Source organism: Oncorhynchus mykiss, chromosome 2 (assembly GCF_057628025.1).
Source record: "Oncorhynchus mykiss isolate SJ-2025 chromosome 2, ASM5762802v1, whole genome shotgun sequence".
Lineage (NCBI taxonomy): Eukaryota > Metazoa > Chordata > Actinopteri > Salmoniformes > Salmonidae > Oncorhynchus > Oncorhynchus mykiss.
The window spans coordinates 72309156-72320099 of NC_143023.1; the positions used below are offsets into that span (position 1 = coordinate 72309156).

Sequence of the window (10944 nt, forward strand, 5' to 3'; positions counted from 1 at the left end):
GAGAAATACTCAGTAACAGAGATATGAACAAATTTGTGCACAAAATCAGAGAAATGGAAAATTGTATTTCAGCTCATGAAACATGGGACCAACACTTTACTGTTGCGTTTATATTTTTGCTGAGGACTATTTCTGTCTGTAATAAAGAAAAACTAATTCTGATTGGTGGGCTGTGCCCCTGCCCAGTCATGTGAAATATATAGATTAGGGCCTAATGAATTTATTTCAAATGACGGATTTGTAACTCAGCAAAATCTTTGACCTTGTTGAGTTTAGATTTTTGTTCAGTATATATTTCAACTTGTTCATAAATTATAGGGAATTAAATAAAGACCCCCACTGGCTGAAGGAGAAGAGGATCTGGTAAAATCATCTAGGTAGGTAGATAGCTAGCTATATAACTTATTTGCAAAAGCTAGCCTATTATTCATGGCACATTATAAATATCTGACTGCTACTAGCATAGTATTCTGTACAAGATACAAGACCAAATAAGACAAATATCAGTTAAATAAAATATGCAACAGTAAATTACCATTTTCAATTTATCTTTTGTTTCAGATCAAGGTAGCTAGCTAGCTGACAGCAAAGGTGTCAGCTAGAGATGACCTGCAGGAGCTTGCAGGAATTTGTAGTCTTGTATGAATAGCATTTTCAAATCTGAGAGTAAATAGATAAAAGTCACTTTGTCCGACAGAGATTTACACGGTTATCAAAACGTCACGCCAGGGAAAGCTTACATGAAACACAGACCTTATTTGAAGTGTTTCTAAAAATCCACCATGGATCAAATGAATGGTGAAAAGCTATTGGAACCATCTCTGTGTTTGACCAGTAGGTTTTATGTGTTTATGACGGATTCACACCCAATATGCACAATAGTCAAATTAGGTCATTATTATTTTGTTGAATTCATATAAAAACATTCCGACATTGTTTTGCATTATCTATTCCAAATATGGCATGATTCCACTTTTTGTATCCGTTTGAATCACTTTCGACCGGGGACTTTTATTTTGATTCCACTATTGTGGCTAATCCTTATTGTGGCTAGCTTCACACAGGTCAATATGCAACGATAAAGATGCTGAGGAAGGGTGCGGAGAACAAACCTCAAAATTGCAGTATTGTACTTGAAGTCTGATAATCGCAATAGTTATCTCCAATACTATATTAAGCGGGCGTTCGACGGCTATACCATTATCTCCTATTATGAAAGCATTATAGAAAACAATTAAGAAACGCTTTTATACCATCTGCAACAACTTCAGGGGGGAAAGAACTGAAAGCGTAATCTTGTCACAAAGTTTTTTTCCTTTCACTGGGATAAGGCAAAACAAAATATTGCGGCAGCGCGATTCATGAGGAACGAACAGGTGCTTTTGAAGGGGAATTTGCCGCCACTTTAACAGGTTAGTAGTTTCTTTCAGTCAAGTTGGTATTATGGGAGTCTTCAAATGGGTGAAAAATAGAACACAATCAACTAACTCCTCTGTGATTCCAAGAGCTCATTGTTTATACTTCAAGGTCAATCGGAATATCACATAGGCTAACAGTTTGTTCTATGGCGGATTGGTTCGAAATTTATATTTCTGCTCACCAGGTAAGATAGCTATGCTTTCTGCTCAGGCGAAAGTAATGCTTATTGCAGTTAATGAACGTAAGATACCCCTGTGGATACTGACATACATAACCTATTCAGTTTTATAGAATGTCATTGATTCTACATCATAAGAATGTTACACACAACACACACACAACACACACACACACACACACACACACACAGTGGGCGGCAGGTAGCCTAGCGGTTAGCGCATTGGGACAGTAACCGGAAGGTCGCTGTTTCGAATACAATCAGTCGATGAGTTCTTGAGCAAGGCACTTAAACCACATTTGCTCCCCGTGAGCCGTAATACTATGTCTGACCCTGTAAAACAACACAACACCACCTCTTTCCATGACTTGGACTATCCAGGTTAAAGCTATGATCCCTTATTGATGTCACTTGTTAAACCCACTTCAATCAGTGTAGATGAAGGAGAGAAGTCAGGTTAAAGAAGGGTTTTTATGCCTTGAGACAATTGGATTGTGTATGTGTGCCATTGAGAGGGTGAATGGGCTAGACAAAAATATTTAAGTGCATTTGAAAGGGGTATGGTAGTAGGTGCCAGGCACTCTGGATTGTGTTTTTTTTACTCAACAGTTTCCCTTGTGCATCAAAATGTTTTTTTATTTTTTTATTTAACCTTTATTTAACTAGGCAAGTCAGTTAAGAACAAATTCTTATTTACATTGATGGCTTACACCGGCCAAACCCAGACGACGCTGGGCCAATTGTACAACGCTCTATGGGACTCCCAATCACTGCTAGTTGTGATACACCCTGGAATGGTCCACCACCCAAAAGACATCCAGCCAATTTGACACAACTGTGAGAAACATTGGAGTCAACATGGTCCAGCATCCCTGTGGAATGCTTTCGATGAATTGAGGCTGTTCTGATGGGGAGTGTATATAGTGTGTGTGTATTAATTATTATCATTGTGTTCTGCATAGATGATTAGTGTTAGATCACTAACCACACGTTTTAAATGTTTTATTTTAATGCAATTCAGTGTAGAGTATGTACTGCTTTTTCATATAGTAATCCACCATAACTGTAGGGTATTATTGTGTCTGCGCAGAGCATAATTGCTAGTAAGCTGACTATGTATAATCAGCATGTAACAACAAGTGCAGAAACTGAATATTAAACATCCCTATTTTCCAACCATTTATTCTTATAGGGTGACCTGCTCATATGAACACATTGCTGGAGAACCAGAGAAGATATTGTCTCTGGTGTTCCTGTGGGATATGAATGACAGCTTGAGAATGTCACATGAGATCATGATGTTTTACCAAATGATGGAACAAGCCCAGAACACCAGCTGCGAAGCACCTACCCCCATCTGCAATTCGAGTGCAAATGGAGACTCACTACAGCTGCCCACCTTCTCCACAGCAGCCAAAGTCAGAGTAATCATTACTTTCACTCTGTGTGCCATGTCAGCTGTCTGTAACCTCGCTGTGCTGTGGGCCGCCAATACCAACGGAAAGCGCAAGTCCCACGTTAGGATATTAATAATTAACTTGACTGTGGCAGACCTGCTGGTGACTTTCATCGTCATGCCTGTTGATGCTGTCTGGAATATCACAGTTCAGTGGCAAGCAGGAGACGTCGCCTGTAGGCTGCTGATGTTCATGAAACTTGTTGCCATGTACTCCTGTGCTTTTGTCACAGTGGTCATTAGCTTGGACCGCCAGTCTGCTATCCTCAACCCACTGGCCATCAATGAGGCCAAGAAGAGAAGCAAGATCATGTTGTCTGTGGCGTGGGTGATGAGTGTGATTCTGTCTGTTCCCCAGGTGAGGCTCTGGTTAAGAGAGGTTTCATGTTTTCTCTCCTCAACCTGGACTCAGGACACCACAACAATTATCAAAATATACATTGGAGGACATAACAACCATGTAACAGCTTTATTATAATAATAATACATTTTATTTGAATCTGTTTTAATGACACATTTTATATACAAGAAAATCAGCTGGATAAAAAGGAATTAAATCCAAGTAAAATAAGTAAGTACAGTGCATTTGGAAAGTATTCAGACCCCTTGACTTTTTCCACATTTTGTTACGTGACAGCCTTATTCTGAAATGGATTCAATCATGTTTTCCCTCATCAATGTACACACAATGCCCCGTAATGACAAATCATAAACAGGTTTTTAGAAATGTTTGCAAAAAAATGAAACATTGAAATCTAACTTACATAAGTATTCAGACCATTTACTCAGTACTTTGTTGAAGCAACTTTTGGCAGCGTGTACAGCCTTTAGTCTTCTTGGGTTTGACGCTACAAGCTTGGCACTCCTGTATTTGGGGAGTTTCTCCCATTCTTCTCTGCAGATCCTCTCAAGCTCTGTCAGGTTGGATGGGGAGCATCACTGCACAGCTATTTTCAGGTCTCTTTAGAGATATTCGACCAGGTTCATGTCTGGGCTCTGGCTGGGCCACTCAAGGACATTGAGACCTGTGTACGTCGGGTCATTGTCCTGTTGGAAGGTGAAACTTCGCCCCAGTCTGAGGTTCTGAGCGCTCTGGAGCAGGTTTTCATCAAGGATCTCTCTGTACTTTGCTCCGTTCATCTTTCCCTTGATCCTGACTAGACTCCCAGTCCCTGCCGCTGAAAAACATCCCCACAGCATGATGCTGCCATCACCATGCTTCACTGTAGGGATGGTGTCACCACCATGCTTCACTGTAGGGATGGTGGCAAGTTTCTTCCTGACGTGACACTTGGCATTCAGGCAAAAGCGTTCAATCTTGGTTTCATCAGACCAGCTAATCCTGTTTCTCAAGGTCTGAGAGTCTGTGGGTGCCTTTTGGCAAACTCCAAGCGGGCTGTCATGTGCCTTTTACCAAGGAGTGACTTCCGTCTGGCCTCTCTACCATAAAGGTCTGATCGGTGGAGGGCTGCAGAGATGGTTGTCCTTCTGTAAGGTTCTCTCATCTCCACAGAGGAACTCTGGAGCTCTGTCAGAGTGACCATCAGGTTTTTGGTCACTTGCCCGACCAAGGCCCTTCTCCCCCGATTGCTCAGTTTGGCCAGACGGCCAGCTCTATGAAGAGTCTTTGGTTCCAAACTTCTTCCATTTAAGAATGATGGAGGCCACTATGTTCTTGGGGACCTTCAATGCTGCAGACATGTTTTGCTACCCTTCCCCAAATCTGTGCCTCGACACAATCCTTTCTCGGAGCTCTACTGACAATTCCTTCAACCTCATGGCTTGGTTTTTGCTCTGACATGCACTGTCAACTGTGGGACCTTTATATAGACAGATGTGTGTGCCGTTCTAAATCATGTTCAATCAATTGAATTTACCACAGGTGGACCCCAATCAAGTTTTTATTTTAATTTTAAATTGGCAAACATTTCTAAAAAAACTTTTTTCACGTATTGTGTGTAGATTGATGAGGAACATAATTAATTTAATCCATTTTAGAACAAGGCTGTAATGTAGCAAAATGTGGATGAAGTCTAGGGGTCTAATGCACTTAATATAAAGTACACCAAACATGACAGAATAACCATGGAAAACACTAAACATGATGACAGACTAACCATGGAGAACACTAAACATGACGACAGACTAACTGTGGAGAACACTAAACATGACGACAGACTAACCATGGAGAACACTAAACATGATGACAGACTAACCATGGAGAACACTAAACATGACGACAGACTAACCATGGAGAACACTAAACATGATGATAGACTAACTGTGGAAAACACTAAACATGATGACAGACTAACTGTGGAGAACACCTAGACATGATTACACAGTAACCAGGGAAGTGAACTAGACAGTGGATAAAAGCTAAGCCTGTGTGAAGAGGTGTGTCTTTAGTGTGGACTAGAAAATGTGTATGGATTGTGAGGTTCTGACATGGAGAGGGAGGGAGTTCCAGAGTTGGGGAGCTGCACTGCTCAAAGCCTGGTTTCCGATAGAGCGGAGCCTGGTGAGAAGAATGGTGAAGAGCGCAGTGAACAAGTGGGAGTGTAGGGATACAGTAGGTCAGTAAGGTACAGAATGTGGGCACCAGTCTATTGAGTGCTTTGTAGGTGAACATGGGCAATTTGAAGAGGATCCTGTATTGAATTTATTCAAATAAATGTATAGCAAATGGACATGACTTGATTTTTTCAGCAATTACAAACCTAATTATTGTAGCAATAATTTAGAGCAAACCTCAGAAACACTTTCCTGAAGGGAATTACAGTACAGGCATTGCAGTCACTATTGTCCATGGTTTAAGAGTAACCTTTTTAAATGTGATTGATAACTGGTGAGGAGGGCCTGCCCTACATAATTGACTGACTCATGATTATGACAGCAATTATACATTGCTGCGAATAAAAGTCATCCAACTAGATCGTTTTCAAAAAAATTGTAGCACTAAAAGAAGACCTTGCCTTGCAATTATTACTTTTTCATAATTCATTTCAAGCATTCAACACTTGTCTCTTTTCACCTAATTTCATTGCAAATTGAATGACATCTGCAGTGTATTACTCACATTGACTGCAGACTAGGCAGGATTGAGCTTCTGCTGCATGAAACACTACTATTTTATGTAGTACAACACTGAAGCCAGGCCATATAATTAGTGTTAAAGACATGTTGTTATGGTTAAAGTCTTCCTTTGTGTTGTCATGCAGATGCTGATATTCCACAGTGTGACCATCACGGTTCCAGAGAAGTTTACCCAGTGCACTACTCGTGGGAGCTTTGTCCAACACTGGCAGGAAACCCTGTACAACATGTTCACCTTTGCTTGTCTTTTCCTGCTGCCGCTGATCATCATGATCTTCTGTTACACACGTATCCTGGTAGAGATATCCAGTCGCATGACCCACGGAAACAGTAGGTCAAATTACATATTTTACCATCAATTGTAGTACCACTAGTGGCATTGTATACAGTTGTTCATGAGGGGGTTACAAAGAGCACTGTGTTTTTGAAGATAAAGGTAATTGAGACTTATTGTCAAATTAGGTGTTAGATGCTAAGATTATGAGCAAGTGTTTATTGCCTTGTTTCAGTGTCTTCTAAGGAGATACATCTCCGACGCTCTCACAACAACATTCCAAAAGCACGGATGAGGACTTTGAAGATGAGCATTGTTATCGTGACTTCCTTCATCGTCTGCTGGACCCCTTACTACCTGTTGGGACTGTGGTACTGGTTCTTCCCTGACGATATGGATGAGACGGTCTCTCATTCTTTAACTCATATGCTCTTTATTTTTGGTCTCTTCAATGCCTGTTTGGACCCAATAACTTACGGCCTGTTCACCATCCATTTCCGCCATGGCCTGAAGCGCTACTGTCGGAGCACAGCCACGTTCAGCCGTGAGTCAGAGAACAACACTACCCTGACCGGCTCTTTCAGGCGCTCCCCCTTCCGCCTGACACGGCTTACCCAGCAAGGCCAGACGTCCATCACTGGCCAGATGGCAGAGGAGGAACAGGTCAAGAAAACCTGCCACTATAGCAACTACCTCACAGTTCACAGCAGTGGAGAAGGTGACCCAGGTCCGGCCAGTCCTGAAAGCACTATATGAGGGATTAGAATGCGTCCTACTAAAGAACATTGCTTACCTTAATCTTCATACCTTCATCTGCTGGCTCACAATTAATACTTTGAAAAACTCATTGTTGTGCTGCATGAAATCAGATTGGATTAATTTTCACATTCAGCCAGATGGGGTTTACAGTGTAAATCATGGTTTCCCCAATAGGTGTGCGTATTTGGCTGGCAGTTGATACATACACAGTGCAATTGCAAAGTATTTAGACCACTTGACTGTTTCCACATTATGTTACGCTACGGCCGTATTCTAAAATTGATTAAATTAAACATTTTCCTCATCAATCTACACACGATACCCCATAATAACAAAGCGAAAACAGGTTAGACATTTTTTACAAATTTATAAAAAAAATCTAAAACAGAAATACTTTATTTACATAAGTATTCAGACCTTTTGCTATGAGACTCGAAATTGAGCTCAGGTGCATCCTGTTTCCATTGATCATCCTTGAGATGTCTCTACAACTTGATTGGAGACCACCTGTGGTAAATTCAATTGATTGGACATGATTTAGAAAGGCACACACCTGTCTATATAAAGTTCCACAGTTGACAGTGCATGTCAGAGCAGAAACCAAGCCATAAGGTCGAAGGAATTGTCGGTAGAGCCCCGAGACAGGATTTTGTTGAGGCCCAGTTCTGGGGAAGGGTGCCAGAAAATTTCTGCAGCGTTGAAGGTCCCCAAGAACACATTGGCCTCCATCATTCTTAAATGGAAGTTTGAATCCACCAAGACTCTTTCTAGAGCTGGCCGCCTGGCCAAACTGAGCAATCGGGGGAGAAGGGCCTTGGACAGGGAGGTGACCAAGAACCCAATGATCACTCTGACGGAGCTCCAGAGTTCCTCTGTTGCGATGGGAGAACCTTCTAGATGGACAAGGATCTCTGCAGCACTCCACCAATCATGCCTTTATGGTAGCGTGGCCAGACGGACATGACAGCCCACTTGGAGTTGACCAAAAGGCACCTAAAGACTCTCAGACCATGTGGTCTGATGAAACCAAGATTGAACACTTTGGCCTGAATGCCAAGTGTCACGTCTGGAGGAAACCTAACACCATCCCTACGGTAAAGCATGGGGGTGGAAGCATCATGCTGTGGGGATGTTTTTCAGGGACTGGGAGACTAGTCAGGATTGAGGGAAAGATGAAAGGATTAAAGTACAGAGAGATCCTTGATGAAAACCTGCTCTAGAGCGCTCAGGACCTCAGACTGAGGCAAAGGTTCATCTTCCAACAGGACAACGAACCTAAGTACACAGCCAAGACAACACAAAAGTGGCTTCGGGACAAGTCTCGGAATGTCCTTGAGTGCCACAGCCAGAGCCTGGACTTGAACTCAATCGAACATCTCTGGAGAGACCTGAAAATAGCTGTGCAGCAATGCTCCCCATCCAACCTGACAGAGCTTGAGAAGGACATGCAGAGAAAAATGGGAGAAACTCCCCAAATACAGGTGTGCCAAGCTTGTAGCGTCATACCCAAAAGACTTGAGGCTGTAATCGCTGCCAAAGGTGTTTTAAAGTACTGAATAATGGGTCTGAATGCTTATGTAAATATATTTTCTACGTTTGCCAACATTTCTAAAAACCTTTTTTGCTTTGTCATTATAAGGTGTTGTGTGTATATTGATGAGGGAAAATAACAATATAATAAATGTTAGAATAAGGCTGTAACGTAACAAAATGTAGAAAAAGTCAAGGAGTCTGAATACTTTCTGAATGTTCTGTATATATTACAGTACCAGTCAAAAGTTAGGACACCTACTCATTCAAGGGTCTTCCTTCATTTTTTACAATTTTCTACATTGTAGTGAAAACAACAAAATTATTAAGTAAAATATACGGAATCATGTGGTAACCAAAATATTTAGATTTTAGATTCTTCAAAGTAGTCATCCTTTGCCTTGATAACAGCTTTGTACACTCTTGGCATTCTCTCAACCAGCTTCATGAGGTAGTCACCTGGAATGCTTTTCAATTAACAGGTGTGCCTTTTTAAAAGTTAATTTGTGGAAAGAAACTACTACTAAATTATACCAATAATAAGAAGAGACTTGCTTGGGCCAAGAAACATGAGCAATGGACATTAGTCAAAATCTGTCCTTTGGTCTGATGAGTCCAAACATTTTTGGTTCCAACCGCTGTTTCCTTGTGAGACGCAGAGTAGGTGAACGGATAATATTTGTGTGTGTGGTTCCCACCGTGAAGCATGGAGGTGGAGGTGTGATGGTGTGGGGTTTGCTGTCTGTGATTTATTTAGAATTCAAGGCACACTTAACCAGCATGGCTACCACAGTATTCTGCAGCGATACGCCATCCCATCTGGTTTCCGCTTAGTGGGACTATCATTTGTTTTTCAACAGGACAATGACCCAAAACACAGCTGCAGGCTGTGCAAGGGCTATTTGACCAAGGAAAGTGATGGAGTGCTGCATTAGATGACCTGGCCTCCACAATCACCCGACCTCAACCCAATTGAAAAGGTTTGGGATGACTTGGACTGCAGAGTTAAGGAAAAGCAGCCAAGCGCTCAGCATATGTGGGAACTCCTTCAAGACGGTTGAAAAAGCATTCCAGGTGAAGCTGGTTGAGAGAATGCCAAGAGTGTGCAAAGCTGTCATCAAGGCAAATGGTGGCTACTTTGAAGAGTCTAAAATATATTTTGAGTTGTTACTACATTTTTCCAAATGTGTTATTTCATAGTTTTGATGTCTTCACTATTATTCTACAATGTAGAAAATAGTTGTTGTTTTTTAAGAAGAAAAAAAAAACTTGAATGAATAGGTGTGCAAATATTTGACTGGTACTGTATATAAACACTTTGTTTTAAATATATTTTCCCATAACCTTATCACCCCTCCCCTAATTGGAGTAAACTGTTGGACAACAACACTTAGTCTTCTACTTCCAGTTTATACATACTATATACACATTTACTGTGATGTTTCACAAACGTTTTGAACCTTTCTATTCTTATAGTTTCTAAAGATTGTAAATTCAAGATAAATATTTTTGCTAAGAGTATTATTATATTATTGATCAACTTTGACTTTTCAAATCAACCAGTTCTGCAAATGTTGCACTTCTTCAACAATTCCTGGACCTGCGACCAAAAACATGCTCCGTATGGACAGTACTAAAACAAATTATCTTACGATTCTGTCTCTTCGCAGCAAAGTCTGCAGAGCTGGGATGGTTGTATCCACCATATATAAACTCGGCAAAAAAAGAAACGTCCTCTCCCTGTCAGCTGTGTATATTTTCAGCAAACTTAACATGTGTAAATATTTGTATGACCATAATAAGATTCAACAACTGATACATAAAAGAAGTTCCACAGAGCTGGGACCCTGGGCATCTTTCTTTTGGTGTTTTTCAGAGTCAGTAGAAAGGCCTCTTTAGTGTCCTAAGTTTTCATAACTGTGACCTTAACCTATTTTGGTCTTTAATACATGGCCAACAAACAAGTTCCTTAATTTTCCCCCTTCCACTTCCCTCTCATTTTTGCCGTAATGCTGCAATTAGTTGGTTGTAATTTTGGGTAGAGCAGACATTTCCATATACTTTTGTTAGCTGCATGTGTGACAACTCCACCAGTCCTATTTATGGTATGTATAATTTACAAAGATTATAATTTTTTATCCAAAAATATATATATTTTTGTAATTATTATATTTGAGTTTTAACCACAGTATTTGTTGTATTATTTATTCTGTCTTTTCTGGTGGATTAACC

The 10944-nt window shown here is 40.8% G+C and overlaps 1 protein-coding gene across 1 annotated transcript; it reads left to right on the forward strand.

Annotated features, from left to right (window-relative positions):
• Positions 1 to 2794: 2794 nt before the first annotated feature.
• On the forward strand, positions 2795 to 10230 carry LOC110495632 (gonadotropin-releasing hormone II receptor). Its single transcript, XM_021570969.3, has 3 exons — positions 2795 to 3411; positions 6275 to 6479; positions 6659 to 10230. Exons 1-3 carry the CDS (start codon positions 2860 to 2862, stop codon positions 7177 to 7179), a joined length of 1278 nt encoding a protein of 425 aa, XP_021426644.1. The 5' UTR covers positions 2795 to 2859; the 3' UTR covers positions 7180 to 10230.
• Positions 10231 to 10944: the final 714 nt, after the last annotated feature.

Bases quoted from the DNA above. Each gene is read 5' to 3' on its own strand.
- LOC110495632 (XM_021570969.3), top strand. From the start codon at position 2,860: ATGAATGACAGCTTGAGAATGTCACATGAGATCATGATGTTTTACCAA. The intron at 3,412-6,274 runs GTGAGGCTCTGG...GTTGTCATGCAG, and splicing joins TGATTCTGTCTGTTCCCCAG to ATGCTGATATTCCACAGTGT. The intron at 6,480-6,658 runs GTAGGTCAAATT...GCCTTGTTTCAG, and splicing joins TCGCATGACCCACGGAAACA to TGTCTTCTAAGGAGATACAT.